The sequence below is a fragment of the Marmota flaviventris genome, chromosome 4, assembly GCF_047511675.1.
Source record: "Marmota flaviventris isolate mMarFla1 chromosome 4, mMarFla1.hap1, whole genome shotgun sequence".
Classification (NCBI taxonomy): Eukaryota; Metazoa; Chordata; class Mammalia; order Rodentia; family Sciuridae; genus Marmota; species Marmota flaviventris.
Genome location: NC_092501.1, coordinates 24,211,483 through 24,231,640, shown reverse-complemented (window position 1 = coordinate 24,231,640; position 20,158 = coordinate 24,211,483). Strand labels below are relative to the sequence as shown.

Below are 20,158 nucleotides of genomic sequence, written 5' to 3'. Positions count from 1 at the left end.
AATAACGGATACTACATAACAAAGGAGACAAAATGAGGAGCCTCGGCTTGGACCTACACAGTCCAACGCCGACATTTACGCTCCAAATCAGTGCATTACGTTTTCTTCGGGTCCTGTATTTACACCTGACCGCTCAGGACTCCAGTTACTTCCTTCTGGCTGCTTCTAAGCCATTATTATCAGACCTAGTAGAATATAAAGACTCAAAATGGCCACTCGCTAAGACTGAAAACACTGGCTCCTTCAAATTCCCAACTTCCCCATGACTCAGAAGCTACATAGCTGCCTTTTCCTCAGCCCAGCGCTCCACCCAAGTTCGCTCTCTTGGCAGTTGCGTGGCAACAGCACGTCGCAACACCGGAAACTGCGTTTTCCAGCCAAGAGCGCAGCCAACCAGGGCTCAGCAAGGGCCGTGCGCACCCCCAGCGTCCTCCTTCTGGACCCACCCAATCGTCCTCAGCGCTCATTCTCCTTCCGGTACTGCGCCAGGGCAAGTTCCGTTGTCTTCATTTTAGCTCGCATTTGGCTAACTGGTAGGAAGCAACGTTCTAAGGGGTGTGAGTTTTGAGGTGGACGCAGTGGAAAGCGTAGTGAGGCGACTGCTGAGTTTTGGGCAGCAAAATAAAGCTAGAAACTATCTCAGCAGAACGTGTGGGGACTCGGTGGGTTTCTTGTACGTTTGATTCTCCACAGGTTGGAACCCATCGCTGCTCTTTGGCGGTCTCTGCCCTTTGGAGCGTTTGTGAGCTGTACAATTCGGGTCCCGCCATGTCTGAGGAAAGCAAGTGCTGTGGTGAGCGCGCAGACAAGCCCGAAATCAACCGGGAGGACGGTGCTGGGGACACAAACAAGGATGCAGGTAGGGAAGGCGGTTGACGGGGAAAAAAGGCCAGCGGAGCCGCGAAAGGGAGCGTGCCCTGCTCAGGGTAGGCCAGACGCCCAGCCCCGCCCCGTCCGCCCGCCCCAGATGCCACGCGAAGCTCGTGCCCGCTCGGCGTTCACCGCCCTGGAGCGCTGGGCGGGGCATAGCCGCGCGCGCCCGTCAACCCTGCCTATCACACATCTTGGCGCCTCCCGTGTGGCCGCATCTCGCCCCCTGGTGGAGGTTCGCGCCCTCGCACGCGAATGTTTGGTCCTTCCATTTCTCGCGCGGCCACGCCCCGGGGCAGGATTGGTTGCCGGCGCAGCTGCGCGCGCATGCGGGGGCGGGGGATGGCTGATGAGGTGGCGGGCTCCTCGGCTGGGGGGCGCCTGGGAGCTGGGCTTCGGGAGTGTGCTGTGGAGTCGTGGGGTACCGCCTTTCCTTCGACGGGGGCTCGTGTCTGAAGGGGTAGTGGGCTTTCTGCAGCCGGGGGAAGGCGGGGAGGACCCCCCCCTCTGTTTTACCCTGCTAAAGTTGATTTCTTTGTTGGAGGAGACCACGTCGTCTCCTTTTCAGAGTTTTTTGGTGCTTAAAAGCGGCGCGGACAGACCTCCGTTTGTTGGGCCTGTATTTCTTAGGCCCCCGGCCTAGAGGGTTAACTGGTTCTCATCACGCAGCTGGCGGGGTTCAGGATGCTTGATGGGCCCGCCGATGTTTTTCAAGTCATGATTTTGGCTGTATCTCCATTCAAATATGAAGCGATCTTAATGAAATTAAGGAATTCCTGACTGGATAGTTGTTCACTCTCCTGTTTCTTCTCCGTAATGCAGATGTTGATATTTTGAGAGAGGAAAACAAGGTCTCTGAAATATACACACACACACACACACACAAAATAAAAATAAAAACCCAAAAACAGTTTCTGTGTGGGAAACTGCAAAAGGAGCAAGATTGAATTACAACTCTATGTAGTTAGAAGTTGCTAGTTTATTTATGGGTGTTTTGTACACTATGAAAAAAGGCCGTGGTAAAAGATGAGAACTGTAATGATATGGTTAATCTGATTCTCATTTTATAATTTTTCTTTTTTAGAAGAGAGTAAAGATCTCATTTCCACAATGCAAAGTTCACCAGATAAAGCTAGGACTCCACAAGACTCTGTGGATCCACCATCTCCTGATGCGGATAGTTCACAAAAAGAAGTATGACAGTCTTGGTTCTTTCAATGAATTGGTTCTGGTGTTGTAGCAGTGATTGTTTTAAGTCTATTGAAGAGTGGTAATTAACATGATGGTTAACAGATTTTCATTCTGAATCCCTTTCACTTAGTTTAAGTTCAGGTTATTATGATCCAAATCAAGGAAGTTTGAATCTGTACAATATTACCTTTATGAAAGTCTTTGGTGCAGTATGTCTTTTCCTCAGTAATTCCAAAACGTCAGGAATAGTGTCAGGCCCATGCTTGGTTTTTAAAAATTTTTTTTTGTAGTATTGAAGTTTGAACACAGGGCTTTGCACATGCTGGGCAAGCACTCTACCATTGAGCTGCAACTCCAGCTAATACTGGGATAAATGTCTCAACACTGTTTTAGAAAGGTGTTGATCTTGCTAAGGTAAAAGAAAATGAAACTAACGGAGTGTCTGAAAATTAGACATTTTGTCATGCTTGCTTTAGATGCATGGAGACAGAAAAACCAGCTAGTGGTACCTACCATAGAAATGTTAAGATTGTTATTTCTAGTTGGCTTATTTTCTTTGGAAGTGTTTCTCTTGATGAATGTTTTTATTTTTAATGTCTTGTTCCCTTTTCAGCCTACAAGTGCAACACTTAAAGACAAAGTAAAGAAGACAAGAATTTCATCTAATTCTTGCAGTGTGATAAAACGTCTTAAAGTAGAGAAGAAAGAAAATGATCAGAATTTTTCAGAGAAACCGGCATCTTCAACAGTAGAAAACAGCTTGGAATCTCAAAGTTCTAAACACAAAGGCAGTGAATCTGAAGAAAATGCACAATTGAAAAATACAGTCAAGAATGTCAGTGCATGTAAATCTGAGCCCGTTGATTCTGTGATTGAGAAACCTAAACAAGGATTAAATGAAGAAAAAGCACTATTGGTGAAGCAGGTTCGTGACAAAGAAGAGCTGCTTCGGAGGCTAAAACTAGTCAAAATGTATAGATCAAAGGTGAGATTTTAAGAACCATTGCATAATCATAAGTTTTTGCATAAATTGTGTAAAAGTAATTTCAAAAATAGGAAGCAAATTTATTTTAGCATAATAAATAACAAAAATGTCATCAGTTTAGGGTTGAGTAAGAGAGACCAATACCAATGAAACTTTTAAAGAAAATGTCCCAGTTTTCATTTGGTAACGCAGTAGGAGATTTTCTCTAGTTTACAACCCACAGCAATATTAGATGTATCAAATGTTAGATGAAAGTATAATGGGAACAGAAGTGACTACTGACAGTGAATAAAATCAAAAGTGTTCACAGTATAATAAAAAATATTTTTAGTAATGATACTGTGTTTCTTCCAAGGAATTAAAATGTCTTAGGCAGTTTGAAAACAACAAAAAATATATATTAGATTTTAGGTTTTAACTCAGATAGGTTGAATTGTATAGAACCCTGGTTCTTAGAAGGAAGAAGCCTCTATTACTTGGATAATTTCTGAATATGTAATAATTCATGTTTCCTCAACAATGTGGAATAAATGATGGAATAACATATCATTTGCTCTTTTTGAAGTTTTAGGAGTTTCCTAAACATGACATTTATGAAATATCAAATTGAAAAAACTTAATATATTGTCGTTTTTTGAACTTTTGGGCTCGCAGCAAAATTAGGTGGAAGGTACAGCATCATAAGGACATAGTTTAAAAGTATAACTACTATAAAAAGTGGACTATTTTTAAGTGTGTTATCATTTCTCTATATAGTTTAATGATCCGGTTTTTCCCAGAGGGTAAGGTTGGCCCAGATCCTGAATAGCCGTAGAACTCAAGGGAGTGACACTGTAACCATTGTGCTTACAACCATTCTACCATTTGCTAGGTAAATGTCTTATTCATCCCCAGGATGATGATTGCCTTTAACTTAGATGTACATTACATTTAACAGCTTTGATTAAGTAAGTTAAAATAGCATGATCATCTGATTATTGACTTAACATTCATTGATTTGTTTTGTTTTCTGTTTCAGAATAACCTGTCTCAGTTAGAGATATTAATATCAAAGTGGAGAAACTGTAGCCAGCTGTTGCTTTATGAGCTGCAGTCACTCATGTCGGAAGAGAAGAAAATAACCCTTACTCAATTGATAGACCTCTATGGGTTGGATGATACACTGCTGCATTTTAATAGAAGTGAAGAAGAATTTGCAGGTGTTTAATTCATAATTTTTTTTTGAGAAATATCTTTGAAAATGATACTTGCACATTTTAAAGGGGAGATTTGCACATTAGGGCTTAGAGGAAGGTATCTTGATGACTATCAGTTTAGGACAATCTATAATTTTTTTTTTTTTTTCGTTGTAGATGGTCACAATACCTTTACTTATTTTTATGTGGTGCTGAGGATTGAACCCAGTGCCTCACACGTGCAAGGCATGCGTTCTACCGCTGAGCCACAAACCCAGCCCTGTGAAATGTATAAATTTTTTTTATTATTTATTTTTTAGTTGTAGTTGGATACAATAACTTTATTTCACTTATTTATTTTTATGTGGTGCTGAGAATGGAACCCAGGATCCCGCACGTGCGAGGCGAGCACTCTACTGCTGAGCCACAACCCCAGCCCAAATGTATAAATTTTAAGTTCGAAAATTCAATGTTTAGGGTAGATTTGGTAAAGAAAACTTGACATTCAAAAAAAATCATATTTAAAAAGGAATTTGGATAGTTTTGGCAACTAGTTTTAATAAATCATTTTGCTTTTAGTAGCAAAAAGTTTTATTTTCAATGTTTAAAAATAGTTCATTCTAGATGGGAACCCCAGAGGAGTTGTATTATTGTACTGCTAACCAGCCTGCCTCCGTCAATCATTACTGCTTTGTAGGGTGGAGCGGTGGGAGGAGGGTCTGAGTGGGGGCGGGGCGGGTGGCAGGCAGGCAGGGAGTGGTGGTGATGGTGGCTAAATGTGTTAGGGGAATCATGCTCCTGGTGCAGTGTTGGATTGTTTTTGTTTTTTAATTTGTTCTTTTTAGATATACATGACAGTAGAGTGTACTATTTTGACATTATACATACATGGAGTATAACATTTTAATTAGATGCCATTCTTGTGGTTGAACATGATGTGGAGTTAAATTGGTTGTGTGGTCATATGTGAACATAAGAAAATTATCTAATTCACTCTACATATTGGTAGTTAAAAAGTCCCTCTTCTAAGTTTATGAATCTTTGTTTCCATTCATTTTCCACATCTTTTCATCTGCTGTTCTAATAGGGTTATTAAACATATGTCCAAAATTATATTGTTTTTGTCTTTGAAATTTCTCATATTCCTCCTTTAGTGAAATGACTGTTTCTTAGGAAACTATATCAAGGTATCCTGGCATATGAGGTCCTTCATATTCATCTACCTTCTAGTTTCATCTGTGAAATGAACTGAGAGTGTCCATTCAGTTCACAGTGCCTTAGCCAGAAACCCATCTTCACAGGGATGGATTTGTGCTGCCAAGTTTCACAACTGTACCTTTTCATCCTGGCTGTATGTGGAGATATGACCCAAGCTGGCCCAGTCACAGAATTTAAAATTGAGCTCAGGGAAAGAAACCTCACCTATTTGTGGCTGGAGCTATTATATATAAACTTGGAAGCTGCAGAGCTGACATTCTTGAAGGGTGGTGTGTGCTTACCGAAGGATAGAGATAGAGAGATCTTTGTGAATTAGTTTCTTGGTTCTAATTGCCAGTTATTCTGACAGGTTTTTTGAATTTCTGCCTTTAGGGGCTAACAGCTTTATTTACTTGAAAAAAAGTATTTGGCTGCTAGTTGGTAAACAGTAGCCCTCCCCCAAATGTTCCTCACTTTGAACCTAGGTCCCTCTGTCTTGATCTACAAATCTTTTAATGTTTGGCACAGCAGGGGAACTAGGGCCCTACTCTTGCATCCATTTCAATACCATCCCCCATCACCACTACACACAAATTCCTGCTTGATACTGACATTGCCATTGGCATTTGTAAATCCTAGAGGACTGGCCCCAGCCTCACATGAGCCTCTCCTGGGATTTCTAGTTGGACACTCCTGGGGAGCTGTACTATTCTAGTGGCTACTAGCCAGCTTCTATCACTGCTTCTCATTCAGCCTAAATGTGGCAGAGGAATCATGTTGTTGCTGGTGGTAGTGTTGATTAGCTCTTGGAGGCTGTAGCTTCCATTTTCTGGAGTCACCATTATGTGTCTGCTGGTGGGAATTATAGCATGAACGGGACTCTGGTTCTGGGAGAGCTGAGGAAATGATAATGGAATTTAAGGCATTTGCACCTAGCCCTAGCTGAGGACCCCAACAGCACAATGGGCACTTGAGAAATAGGAGGTAGATTATGGTGGATGAATGGGGCTTATGGAATATAGTTTGAGGTCTGAGGATGCTCTTGGGTAGTCTTACTTTTTATCGTTTTGGTGAATTTTACCTCCATTTATTGAAAACCACTGAATACCACATTTTTATAAATTAAAGAGGGCTAAACCCTTGCTTTGTGCCAAATTTAAAGAGTCACCAAAATGATGATGGTTCAATCATTTACTTCACCATCACTATCCAGCACTAATCACTATGTGGGTGATCAATTGAACCTTAGTTGTTTTCTAAATGGATTTTTTTCCTTGTTATTTCAGTGCTGGGGATTGAACCCAGGGACATTCTACCACTGAACTACATCCCCAGACCTTTTAATTTTTTTTTATTTTGAGACGGGGTCTTGCTAAGTTGCCTTAGCCTCTCAAGTTGCTAGGATTAGAGGTGGTAACCAATACACCCAACCTAAATGGAAGGTTTTATATAATAGCTCTCTGGAAGTGGTAGTGTGGATTAAACTTAACCTTTAGTTTATAAATTGCAGAACAATGAAGCAGTGATATCACTTGGAGAATGTGGTCGGTGATCCCAATGGTATCACCTTGTAATGCAGCAGTTTACTGGCTGTGGAAGGGTGAAAAAGTTTTCTGCCAGTTAGTGTTTTCATATCATCTACATGAGTAAAATGATAAAAATTATTTAATGGAAATGAGAACATTTTTTCTTTGTTTACTAAATGCTTATTGGATAGAGCACAAATTAGAGCTCTGTTTGAAAATTATATTCTCAAAATATGTCATAATTTACAAATGAGTTAAAGCTTGGAAAAAGTCAACAGTTTTATCTTTATTAATAGAATGGGGAAAAATTCCACATTTTTAGTAATTTTAAATAAAATTAAAATAAATCTCGAATACTTTATGGTTTAAAAAATCTTGTTTTTGAATAAAAACAATTTCCAGTATTTTACACATTTATTCATGCAAGACAAAAATTTATATGCTAATTAAGGCTAAAATCAAACAATTTGCTATTGAAAACCTGCAACTAAGAAGTGACTAATTTAAGTTTCCCAATATGAAAGAAAAAGAAATCATTTTACCCAAATGAATTGATTTTTGCAATAATTAGTTTGGCTTTGTTTTTCTTGCTAGCCTTTTACATTTGAACAAGAGCAGGAAATGTTTTCATCCTTAATCTTTCAACTTCTGCTTGTAGTATTGAAATCTGTTCAGCCTGTTGTTTTGAAATATTTGTCAGCTTCTGTTGTTGCACCATGTTTTTATATCGTTCTTTGACAATCTTTTCACAAGTCAGTTGCGTCCCTATCCCAAAAGTGAAGAAGGAAGGAATAAGTTGGATTATTATTAATGCTTTAGGGTATAGGAACAGCACTCAAGTCAGTTGTGTGGAAGACACACTGGTAGCTTTATAACTAAAGTTTTCAGGAGTATAGACTTTAAAGAAAATCTATTGTTGATTAAAGGGAAAAAGCTTACCCATTGCATTGCAGATGTCTTTTCTCTCGGACACAGCTACCAACTCTTCTCGTAGATTGCAGCTTAGAGTGTAATTTGCTATATCTTTTTGATTACTGAATTTTTCCAATTTTTTGAGTAGTTTTTTGCAGTTTTCGACATTCTTTTTGTGGGTCTGAAAGTTTTATTCCCATGAAGACCCACAAAATAATTTTGAAAAAAAAATGTAATTTATATATAAAAAAAGTTATCATCACTAAGATAACATCTTACACCATATCCCCAGTGCCCGGTGTACTGTCTGTCCCTAGTAGTCACTCAAATTATTTGTTTAAAGATAGAATGATATGTTAATACTACAATTTACAAAACTTTTTGTATGTTCTTAAAAATGAGATAATATTTGAGATTACTTTGTTTTCATATTACACGTACTACATAATCAAAATTAAGCATTTTTTTTCAGTTAAGACAAAGCTTTTACAATGCCAAGGAAAATTACCAACACTTATTGTAAAATTATAACCTAACCTAACTGCTCAGATATGTCCCCAGAGGTTAATTTTAATCTTTAAAAATGTGCTTCGGGGCTGGGGTTGTGGCTCAGTGGTGGCGTGCTTGAGGCCCTGGTTTCAATCCTCAGCACCACATAAAGATAAATAAATTAAATAAAGGTATTTATTTAATTGTCCATCTACATATAAAAATATATGCTTTAGTCTATGCCACTGGTTATGGTTGCAAAGACACTATTATTCAGAGACCTGTAATTACTTTGAAAACTGGGAAATAAGCAAGGTTTTGTTAGGTTCTGTCGGAAACACTGATTGCTTTGCTCAAAGAATCCACAACTCTTGGGATTACAGTGATCAATATCATTGAGACTTACCTTATCTATAACTTGAATGGTTTGCTCCATTATTCCAATCTGAATAGCAATCAGAGTCTCGTAGTTCGATTCATTTAGGTACTTCAAGAGGAAAAAAACCCACAAATAAGGATATTTTTTCTCTTTCTTTGAATGGATAAATACATAAAGATTTTTTGTTTTCCTTACAATACTAGAGAGTGAACCTAGAGGCCCTCTACCAATGAGCCACACTCCCAGGTCCTTTTATTTTATTTTGGGACAGTGTCTTTGCTACGTTGCTGAGGCTAGATCTTCTTGCCTCCTATATAGGAGTGTACCACTATTTCAGACCTTATAAAGATTTTTTTTTTTTTTTTTAGTTCTGAAAATTATTGTTTTGCATAGCAAATATTGAGTTGATTGAGTCTATTTTCTTTCAGCTCATCAAACAAGTTACCCACATTAACAGTGTTCCGGTTAAAGATACTGAGGGAAATAAAAAAAAGATATGTAGCATGACTTACTCTTCAAAAAAATGAGAAGATAGAGATTTATGCAAATTCACAGCATTTTTCCACACTTGGGAAATCAAGAGAGGCTTTACAAGGAAGTGATGTTTAAACAAAACATGGAAAAAAGTGGTAGGTTTGGGATGATAAAATTTAAAAAAAGAATGTTTTTCCAGATAGAAGAATTGGTATGAGCAAAGACACAGAGGTAGAAGCCTAAAAAAAATTGGTACTCCATTTGGTTTGAGAGTACTAATAGTAGGAAATGAGATTAATACCCAGAACTATGGGGAAAAAATCTGATAGTGGTATACCAGTGAAAACCAATGAAAGTAGAGGAGCTGTCAGTGGGGAATAAAACAGAATTTGAGGGAAGTTACGGATGGAGGGTTAGATTGGAATCCAGAGAGCTTAGATTCAACTTTAGATGTGATCACTGTTAGAAATATAGAGGTGGATCCTCAAAGGAGAGGACATGGGGGGAAATAGTGCTAAGGCTGATTTTTTTTTTTCCTTCTCCTTTCTCTTTCTTTGTGGCATTGGGGATTGAACCCAGGAACCCAGGGGTGCTATGCCACTGAGTTACATCTCCAGGTCCTTTTTATTTTTGAGATAGGATCTTGCTGAGTTTGTCATGCTGGCCTCCAACTTGGGGTTGGGGTCCTCTTGCCCCAGCTCTTCAAATTCAGGCATGTTTTACTATGCCCAGACTAAGGCACACTCTTAAAGAATGACATTAGAGGAAAGAGAGGAGAAAATGGGGGTCATACAAGACAAAGGAATGAGTAATTAAGGTGGTCAAATGCTACAAAGAATTGAAGGCTGATAGAGACTGGGAAAAGAAGCCCTGGATTTAACAAATAGGAAATCTTTAGTGAACTATAAGAGAACTGTGCTACTGAATGGGTCATGAAGATGTGTAGGCAACAGACATAACTACTGGAAGAAAAATAACTCATTCACATATTCACCTAGGAAAGACTTCTGGCTCAGAATATACTTGACATCATGGAGGCTTCTTATTAAATGCCAGTTAAATGAACAAATGTATTAATGGATAAAATTAAAACTGTGTAGAGGGCAGGGAGAACTTGCCTTTTGACGCTGTCTTGAAAGAAACAGCATCTGAATATCCCAGGCCTTCTGATTTAGGTCTTCCATTTTCATCTCCATTTTCTTATGTTCCCACTCAATTTGATATATTCCTTTGTGTACCTCTTTACTTTCCATCATGCTAGCAACTTTCTTTTGACCTTGAGTCTTAAAAAAAAAGTATTTGATATTCATATAACATGGTTCTGCATGCGAAATTATAGAAGATTTGAAGTTGAATGTTATTCTCAGAAAATACTTGAATCACAGAGATAATTCTCTTAATGTGGTGCTGAAGATTGAACCTAGGTGGCACGCTCATTTTGATCCTCAACACCACATAAAAATAAAGATAAAAAATTTATTTGTCGTGGAAATGAGGGAATAATGTAAAGTATAACTACCCGAATTACAGAATTCAAGTCTTCAATTATGGTCTTATTCATGAGAATTGCATCAGAATACTCCAGGATTAGTTGGAAATTCTCTAGTTCTACTTGTCCTTGTTTAAGAAGAATTTGGATGGTCAAATTCAACTGGAATTTCACTTTCTCGTCCTGTAATCTAAATGGAAATAGGCTTTAAATAAGTAGGTATAGTACATTTACATATCAAATTTAATATAAAATTCAGATCAGCTAAAAGAGAACATCCTGGAGATTAGTGTGAAGAATATTTTCCCAAATGATTAGCTTTCCTGGACACCCCAGTGATACTCCATCCTACTGATTTGCAATATAATTGAATTGTTCAGAGAATACTATGGACAGAAATACATCCACAAATTTTTACTTTAGGATTAAGAAAAGATGGTAGGATTTTGATTGTAATAAAAATAAAGGTAAAGCCAGGCATAGTGGTGCATATCTGTAATCCCAGTGATGGGGGAGCCTGAAGCAGGAAGATTGCAAGTTCAAGGCCAACCTCAGCAACTTAGCAAGATCCTGTCTCAGAATAAAAAATAAAAAGGACTAGGGATGGAACTTAGTGATAAAGAGCCTTGGGGTTCATTCCTAGTGCAATAAATAAATAATAAAAATGAAAATATAGAGATGCTGCCAAGTGTTTAGAGTCCATTAAAGTTGACTTTGTTGATTTCTGATACTGTACTAACAATATTTAATCCATGTGCTACTTATCAAATCTAATTGTGCAAAATTCATATTTCTCCCGGTAGTCTAGAAGTCTAGATCTAAAAATGGTGAATGATGATGAATTTGGGAATATCAGAGATGAAATTTATCCATGAAGTCATCAATATGGCCTTTTTTTTTTTTCTTAAGTTACAGATGGACATAATGTCTTTGTTTTACTTTACGTGGTGCTGAGGATCCAACCCCGTAACCCAGTGTCTCACGCATGCTAGGCGAGCGCTCTACCTCTGAGCCACAAGCCCAGCCCTCAGTGTGACCTTTTGAAGCAGGGACTTAAGAGTATGCAAATCACTCAGTAAAAAACAACACTGTCCCTGAAAAACATGGAGCTGGGAGGTGTCTGTGTGGTCACTGCTTGGACATGTGCTTAATGTTCCACATAGTTTATATGTCTTAATCCCCCACACACTCAACTGGTAGAGACAGGTTGTATTTTATGTGGAAAGGGCAGATTTAAGAAAAACCAAGATTTTTCTAAAATTTGCTTCTTTATATTAAAAGCAATGGAACAATGTGGCATGTTTTATACTAAAACAAGTCTTATGTGACAAAATGTGCTCTTTTCACTTAGGCAATAGAGCAGAGACCCTGCGCCTATTGGAAGGAAAAGTAGGCACAGATCTCTACCATATCGGCTTAGGAACTGAATACCTTGGCAAGACTCACAGAGTAAAAGAAATAAGATCAAAAATCAATAAATGGGATGGACTCAAACTTTAAAAAGCTTCTTCACAGCAAAGGAAACAATGTGAAGAGAGAGCCTACAGAATGGGAAAAATTTATCACATTCAACTCAGCATTAATCTCCAGGATACATAAAGAACTCAAAAAACCCCAAATAACCCTATCAATAAATGGGCTAAGGAACTGAACAGACACTTCACAGAAGAAGAAATACAATCAATCAACAAATATATGGAAAAAATATTCTAACATCCTAGCAATTAGAGAAAAGCAAAACTACACTGAGATTACATCTCTTCTAGTAAGAATGGCAATCATCAAGAATACAAGCAACAATAAATGTTGTCTAGGTACACTCAAATATTGCTGGTGGGACTGCAAATGGGTGCAGCTACTATAGAAAGCAGTATGGCCATATCTCAGAAAACTTGGAATGGAACCACCATTTGACCCAGTTACCCCACTCCTAGGTTTATACCCAAAAGACTTAAAATCAGCAGCCTACTACAGCGACGCAGCCACATCAGTGTTTGTAGCAGCTAAACTATGGAATCAACCTTTAAACAGATAAAGAAATTGGTATATATACACAGTGGAATATTCCTTAGTCTTAAAGAAGAATGAAATTATGGCATTTGCCAATAAATGGATGCAACTGGAGAATATTCTGCCAAGTAAAATAAGCCGATCCCAAAGAACCAAAGGCTGATGCTAATTCACAACAAAGGGGTGGTGGGGGAGAATAGTGGTATTCAGGAGTGAAGGGAGGGGAGGGGGCGTGGGGTTGGAATGATAGTAGAAAGAATCTGACATTATTACCCTATGTGCATAAATGATTTACGTGACTTGTGTAACTCTATCATGTATAACCAGACAAATGAGAAGTTATATATGTTTGATGTGCTAAAATGCATTCTCATGTATTCTCATGTATAAGTAATTAGAGTAAATTTACAAAATGTGCTCTTTAGTATAGAAATTTTCAACCCAATGCTAGGATTGAAAGGGATTCAGAGGGATGGATTTTCACAGATGTGAACAGCCAGTAGGCATTTTCCCCATGGGCACTGCCACCTGAGACAGCTCAAGACTGGATAGGTAAACCTGAATGAGAGGTTTGCATTACAGGAGGAGTTCATGGAACACTTTTTCAATCTCGCGCTGCACATGTTCATCATCCTCAACTCTCTTCCGGAGGAAAGCCATCATTTCAACTAAGCCAGCTGCCTTCTGCTTCACCTGAAGAAACCCAACAGCAGAAACTTTGAATTCAGAAAACATACATCTTTAATTTTGTTTTAAAAAACCACCAAATCTTAAGCCCATCTTTCTAAGATTAAAAAGAATTAAAATTCCTGCCATTATGTAATAAAAGGTGTGTAAAACTTGGCGGGGCACATTCCATGAAAATTTTAAAGTGTATGTAATTGGCTTCTTGCTGAAAAGTATGCAAGCAACTAGAATTTTCTTATATCTTTTTGACATTTGTTCCCTTAGGTAAAATTGTCAGATCATAGATACTTCAACAAAAATAAGCCAGCCTGATTATGTGGCACTAAGGTAGGAATCTGGGGAGGGGAGGAGGAAGCCCCTTGAGCATCAGCAAGAGAAAGGATTCTTTCCCCAGATTCATACTCTCAAAATTTCTGCCCTTTGCTACATCTTTTCTATTCCAGAAAAACTAATTTCCGCCCTCTGCTACATCTTTTCTAGAAAAACTATAAAGTTGGTCTAGTGAGCTTAATATAACTAGTCTGCAAAACAGGGTCATTTGTAACAGTGTTGTCCAACAGAAATGAAATGTGAGCCATAGCCATTTAATTAAAAGTAAAATGAAACAGATGAACTTAAATCTGTATGAAAAACATTAATGAGATATTTCTCCTCCCCCCCCTCCATAAACTAAATCTTATAAATGTGTGTATTTTCCACCTTCAGCACATCTCAATTAGGACTGGCCACATTTATTTCAAGTGCACAATAACCGCACATCACTAGTGGCCCAGTTTTGGATAGTGTAGATCTATAAACAGACCTGCTTGAGGCCCTTGATAGCATCAAAGTTAATATTTTACTTCGTAATTTTATTGTTAATATCTAAATCGTTAGCTTTTCTGTATGCATTGGTCAATGATACTATATAGTTGATATTAGTATATTGAGAATAAAATGAAATAAAAAATGATATTACAGACTTTGTGTTCATTTTCAACTTTTGCTCGTCTGGTTGCACAGAAATGATCCCAAACTGAAGGGTCTAAGCCTTCTGGCATGTTGTTAATATTATCCAACTCATCCATGGCTTTCATTAAGTGGGCAAAAGTGTCCTTATTCAACTTGCCAGATCCCGGTCGTTCTCCAAATGGGGTACTACTGGCTGCCTCTGAGTGCGCTTTCTGTTTGTGAATCCTGGTATTAGCAAGAAAAGCCTGTCAACCTTTCACATTCTCTCGAGACACAACAACAAAATCATTATAAAATAATAAGATTGTCAGCCTAGGCTCATAGGACATACTGCATGGCAATTTTCTTAGGCACTGGAGAACTGGTGGGCACATTAGTCCAAAGAGAGAAGCACCCACTTTGTCCTTCCAAACTCTGGGTCCCCAGATGTGACCCTAGACTGGACTACAGATGACTAACTGTTGTCAGTTCTGGCAGCATTACTTTTGCGGGGAAACTTTCAGGCAAAGCAATGCCCATGGGAGTGTGGGTGGTCCTTGGGTCTGTATGGCAGGTCCTCTGCTGGTATCCTTTTTTGCAGTAGACAATGCTTAGATCTGTGTGAACTGGGGAAGTGTCTCTTCTGATCCACGTAAACAGATTAGCTTTGTTTCCCTGTACTGCAGCAGGCACCCTTGTAATCCACAGTGAGACTGGTGTTGCTGTCCCAACTCTTAGATAGGAAAGTTCAGTCCTGGGAGAAGCTGATGGCCAACAGCTAGCTTCAGGTCTGATAGATGGGTGACTTAGGGACTTAAGGAAAGGGTATGTACTTGGGCTTGTGATAACATACCTTTTTAAAAATAGGGAAACCAGGACATGAGTGAAACAGGTAAAATCTCTAGGTTGCAAGTGAGAGAATAATCTTGTATCTCAAACACAAATTAGTCTACTCTTGTGACAAACTTCATGAGTTTTAGACTACAAATCAGCAAAATATAATTCTAAGGCTACTCTCAGTTAAAGTGTGGGGGGCTATTTATAGTCCTGGGGATTGAACCCAGGATCTTGTGTATTCTAGGCAAGTACTCTACCACAGAGCCATATCCCAGCCTAGAACTCTTTTGATAATCACTATTTTCAACCATTTATACGGCATTTTTTCCCCAAACTTTGTTCAGAGCATAATCACATAATCTGAAGAAAAGAAATTTCTGATCATGTAGGTTTGAAAAACACTGCTTATTCTTATACTTGGAGATCCAAAGGCCAATAATAATCTCTGAGAGGTTCTGCAGTAAGGAATACTGTTTTAACTTTTTTTTTTTTTTAAATCTTGTATTTTTCCCAATTTACGTAGTCCTGGAAACCTGTTAGGTGCAAATCCAACTCATACCATCAGGGGCTGGTATTTGTTGGAACACATCTTGGGGGAAAAAACAGTTTATGAACTTTTATGCTATGACTCAAAAGGAAAGACTTTCATGAGTGAAAGACACTTAATGCACTTGTGACACTTATGTAAGTACCTTGCTTACGTAGAAATTTTTATTTTTAAATAATGAAAAGGAATATACTAGATTTCCTTCCCTTAAGATGTAGGCATAATCTCAAAAAATGCTGAATTATGATCAAGGTGAACATCTTTCCCTAAAAGTTACACTGACAATTTCTGAGAGAAAAAGGCAAAATCTTATAATCCTCCTCTTCATTTAAAGGTCTTTCTTTCTTTTTTAGAAACATAATAGCAAAGGAGAAACAAACCTTGGTCGGCGTTTAAAAAGTTTGTAGAGTAGATCCACCTGATGACTGGGAATTTCAGAAAATTCCTTTTTAAAGCTTCGATCCAGAACCTAAGGATAAACACATCATTGCAAGAACGTAACTTTATTTAGAAAACTTTTTTTGTTGACAATATTCTTTAAAATACAGGTTGTAGCACTTTGATGTTAAAAATCCACAAAAACTTTTTTTTATAAAATTGAAGATGATTCACAGTGCAAGTATTTCCCAAAGATCTTTTTTTGAATAGGAAGCACCTCAGTGTATTAAAAGTGTATTTCATATGAGAGGTCTTAGAAATCATTCATAAGTTTTCCAAAATAATATTTATTGACAAAACATGCAAGTTTCTCTATTTTTTTCTATTCCATCTCCTTCCATTCCATTCTGCTTTTTTGTGCTATCCTATCCCATTCTTTTGCATTAGAAAGCTGCTGGTCAGACCTACTAAACTGATTTCATAACCAACTAATGGAGACTGCACTCTTAAGTTTGAAAAGCGCTGGAAGTTCAATGATCTCCCTATTTTTGCATAAAAGAAATCTTAGATGAGAGAAGTTTACAAAAATTCTTTTTACAGATTTTCAGAAGTGTTCAATGGCACAAAATGAAGTTCATTCATAAATGGTAATTATAGTTGGAGAGAAATCTATAAGAGTTATATGTCATTCAGCTTTCCTCTAATCCCAAGAGCAACAACTCAACTGCATTATCAGTTGGTGAGACAATGATTCTCACCTTGTCTTCTGCCATTAAGTTGTCATAGTGCTCCTTAAATGCATCCAATTCTTCTCTAGATTTCCGGATGGCTTCTGAAGTCTGGTTCTAGAATAACAGCAGGAGTAGTTAATTGGAACTGGAGACTTCAGTATAAAAATACAGGAGATTCAAAGATGAATCAAGAATTTTCTAGTACACAAAGTAAAGGTGCCGTGTAGTATCTGTTACAGAAAACTTTTATAGAAGGAAGTAAACCATTTGGAGACTTGAACAAACCTCCAGTCACCTGTTCCTAAGGACAGTCAGCACTGTGTAAGTGCATAAGCATCAGTGACAGAGTGTGTGGATGAGGAAAGTGCGCAGGCTTGAGAGTTCCGTGGACCTGGGTTCTGAGACTGAATGTCAATATGGACAATGGCCAGCCATATGTAGAAACAGAACTCTGATCCACTGCAGCAAACACCTGGCAAACTAAACCAAAACCTTTGCAGTGATTGCCCCAAACTGTCAGGACTTGGTCAGTAATTGCCAGCTGTTTAACTTTGGTACCTACTTCCAACTCAGGATCGTCTAGAGAGGGCCAAATATGTTCCCCCAAACCAGGTGGCTTCTAATTGGTTTGCTTGTGCCAACAACATCCAGCCAGGTGTGCTTGTGTCTTCCCTGCTTCCATCCTATGTCTTTCCTGCTCCCCTGCCTGCCTTCCAGACTTGGCAAAGCAATGCCCATGGGAGTGTGGGTGGTCCTTGTGATGGCAACCATTCTGCTATGCCAAGCTCAGAATAAATAGCCTCTGCTTATTCTCATTTGGGTGGCCTTCATCTATTTCCACAGTTCAGTTCCTGCTCTATAACTTACCACTGGATGTCTGAGGCATGTTACCAGCCTCACAGAGACAGTCTTTCTCATTTGTGAAAGAAACCTAGTATCATGCAGGGTTGTTCTGAGGAGGGATATATATAGAAATTTGCTGTTTAATAGACTCTTAGAAAAAAGTACATATTTCATTTATGATACAATAAGTCACACATTCGCAAATTTGCGTTAATACTAACATCTGTCAAAACTTACTGTGTAATAAACATTTTGTATCCTATTTATGGTTGTGTTTAGATGGTTTTCAGAATATGAGCTAACCCAATACTCTTCCATGCTTAGTGAATTTTAAGAGTGCCAAGGCCAGCCTGGGCAACTTAGTAAGGCTGTGACTCAAAATTTTAAAAAAAATTTAATGGTTGGGGATATAATATGGTGGTAGAGCCCTTGCCTAGTATGAAGCCCTGGGTTCAATTCCTAGTACAGCAAATAAATAAATAAACAAAATTGAAAACAAAAAAGAGCATCCAGTGGTCCAGGGAGAACAATGCTTCCTGAAGAATGGCTTGCAAGCAGCTTAAAATGTTCTAGGTCCCATAGTCAATGGCTTAAAGTTGTGCTTTCAACCATGAACCTCATTTTACAAACCACTTCATATGAAGCCTACATGGTTCTTTTGACTAAATGATTCCAGAGGCTAGATCACGTAACTATTAACAAATTTGAATGGGTACTTTTCACCTGGCCCTGGAGCAAAGTCTTAGACAGGGGTCAAGGACTGCTCCAGGTTAAGGAGGTCTGGGAGCTCTTGCTAAACAAGGAGCAGGGCTGTCAGGAAAGCCTGGCACTCGGGGATCAGGCTCTGTACTTACTTTCTCCTGCTGCTTCCTTACAAGGTAGTTGTTCAGGAATATTTCTCTGGAGGTTAATTCCTCTTCCAACAGTAGAGAAAACACAAGGTTATTTATTTTCAATTCCTCCTGTAAAAATATTTTAAAAGGTGTGTTTGTGTGTGGGGGGGTTATGATTGATACTCCTGAGAAAAGACTACTGATGGTCATAGACTTTACTCAAACAAGTTCATGACATATACATAAGAAAACTCTTAAAGAATAGAGACTTAACAGTAACTGGTTATTTTTCTTTCATCATTTCATTATAAGGTAAAACATACAGAAAAATACACAATGTGAACTCATAGTTTAATGAATTATTATAAGGGCCAACATCTATGTCATAAGCACTCAATTCAAGAAATAGAATTTTGCCACCCTAGAAGCTCCTTACAGGTGTTCCCATCAAAATCTCAACTCCACTACTAACCAGTGCTTTGACTTTCATAGTAACAACCTCTCTGAAGCTTAAGTGTGTTTATCTAGACACTACAGTATAACTTGTCCATTAAAAATTTTTTTTGTCATGTCTTCTAAATCTCTTATAATCTTCATGTCCCCTCTTTCCCTTTCTTTCCTCATAATTCATCTGTAGTAACTGGGAGCTTGTCATTCCACCTCACCTGCGTTTTACCCAGTGCATACTCCTGGTTCTTCAGCCTTTGTATTTCCTGAAAATTGCCAGCTGGATCCAGAGGCCTGATGAGAACCAGCTTTGGTCCTTTTGGAAGACCATAGGTGATACTATGGTCTGTGATTAGGAGACACAGTATCTGGTCATCATTCTATAATGATCACAGCTGTAGTTGCTCAATGCCTAGGTCCATAGATTCAACAAGAGTTGAAAAATGGTAATAGTCTGTTTTTACTTTCCGTTTTCACTTATTAATTGAAATACTTTCATAGAGAGTGCTCCTACTTATGTACTGGTTTGGTTACCTGAGGGCACAGTTCATATACGAAAGGCCAAATAGATACTTTATGCTTTCCTTTATTAGTTTTATATAAGAATTGGTTATCATCCTCTGAAGATAACCAATTGGCACTTTCTGTTTAAAAAAAAATCACAAATTTGTGAATTTAAACAAATTTGATGGGTTTCATTTAATTGCAATTATATCATCTTTGAATCTTAAATGTTCTCATTTAAAGGAGATGTATGTGGGTGGCTCTTGAATCCTTTGGATATTATCTAGTAGTCTGATAGTACCCTTTTTATCTTGTACAACTAGGTGTTCTAACTAGTTGTAACCTAGGTGTAGCTGTTTTTTCAAAATGACAGCTTTACTGAAGTATATAATTCACATACCATACAATTCACCATTTATAGTATACGAGTCAGTGGGTGGTCTTCAGAATATTTAGGGTTGTGTTACCATTGTCACAATCAATTTTAGAACATGTCATCAGTTTAGCTGTCATTTCCCATTTCCCTGCACCTCCCAGAAGCCTCCTTCCTCCCTGCAAGGCAGCTACTTCTCAGGGCACCCAAAGAGGAAGTCTGCCAAGTGAAAGGGAGGACATGCAACAACAGGAGGCTGAAGAGGGACCCAGGGACTCAGGCTTGCAGGACCTTGGTACCAGTAAAGGGTGTTGGTCATTATCCTAACATCAGCCAGGTCCCTGGAGGTTC

At 38.4% G+C, this 20,158-nt stretch overlaps 2 protein-coding genes across 3 annotated transcripts in view; one reads left to right on the top strand and one right to left on the bottom strand.

Moving 5' to 3' along the window:
* Window positions 1-447: 447 nt before the first annotated feature.
* On the top strand, window positions 448-14,343 carry Sfr1 (SWI5 dependent homologous recombination repair protein 1). Of its 2 annotated transcripts, XM_027929931.2 has the most exons (6): window positions 448-533; window positions 694-859; window positions 1,955-2,064; window positions 2,675-3,046; window positions 4,065-4,245; window positions 12,039-14,343. In XM_027929931.2, the coding sequence occupies exons 2-6, from the start codon at window positions 769-771 to the stop codon at window positions 12,185-12,187; spliced, it is 903 nt and encodes a 300-aa protein (XP_027785732.2). In that variant the 5' UTR covers window positions 448-533; window positions 694-768; the 3' UTR covers window positions 12,188-14,343. The 2 variants fall into 2 exon arrangements, with proteins under 2 accessions (XP_027785732.2, XP_027785733.2); XM_027929932.2 differs by lacking the exon at window positions 12,039-14,343 and having other exon boundaries at window positions 4,065-4,253.
* The window catches only part of Cfap43 (cilia and flagella associated protein 43), an 88,502-nt gene continuing 75,807 nt past the window's right edge, over window positions 7,464-20,158 (bottom strand). The window contains exons 29-38 of the mRNA XM_027929930.3: window positions 18,505-18,612; window positions 16,835-16,921; window positions 16,079-16,167; window positions 14,347-14,560; window positions 13,278-13,390; window positions 10,718-10,877; window positions 10,317-10,481; window positions 8,752-8,832; window positions 7,884-8,037; window positions 7,464-7,709 (exon numbers count right to left, since the gene is read on the bottom strand). Coding sequence (XP_027785731.2) covers window positions 7,543-7,709; window positions 7,884-8,037; window positions 8,752-8,832; window positions 10,317-10,481; window positions 10,718-10,877; window positions 13,278-13,390; window positions 14,347-14,560; window positions 16,079-16,167; window positions 16,835-16,921; window positions 18,505-18,612 — 1,338 coding nt within the window. The 3' untranslated portion in view covers window positions 7,464-7,542. The remainder of the gene's footprint in view (window positions 7,710-7,883; window positions 8,038-8,751; window positions 8,833-10,316; window positions 10,482-10,717; window positions 10,878-13,277; window positions 13,391-14,346; window positions 14,561-16,078; window positions 16,168-16,834; window positions 16,922-18,504; window positions 18,613-20,158) is intronic.

Coding starts and splice junctions, on each gene's coding strand:
- Sfr1 (XM_027929931.2), top strand. CDS start 769: ATGTCTGAGGAAAGCAAGTGCTGTGGTGAGCGCGCAGACAAGCCCGAA. Junction 3,047..4,064: donor TCAAAATGTATAGATCAAAG/GTGAGATTTTAA, acceptor TTTCTGTTTCAG/AATAACCTGTCTCAGTTAGA. Junction 4,246..12,038: donor AAGTGAAGAAGAATTTGCAG/GTGTTTAATTCA, acceptor CTTTTCACTTAG/GCAATAGAGCAGAGACCCTG.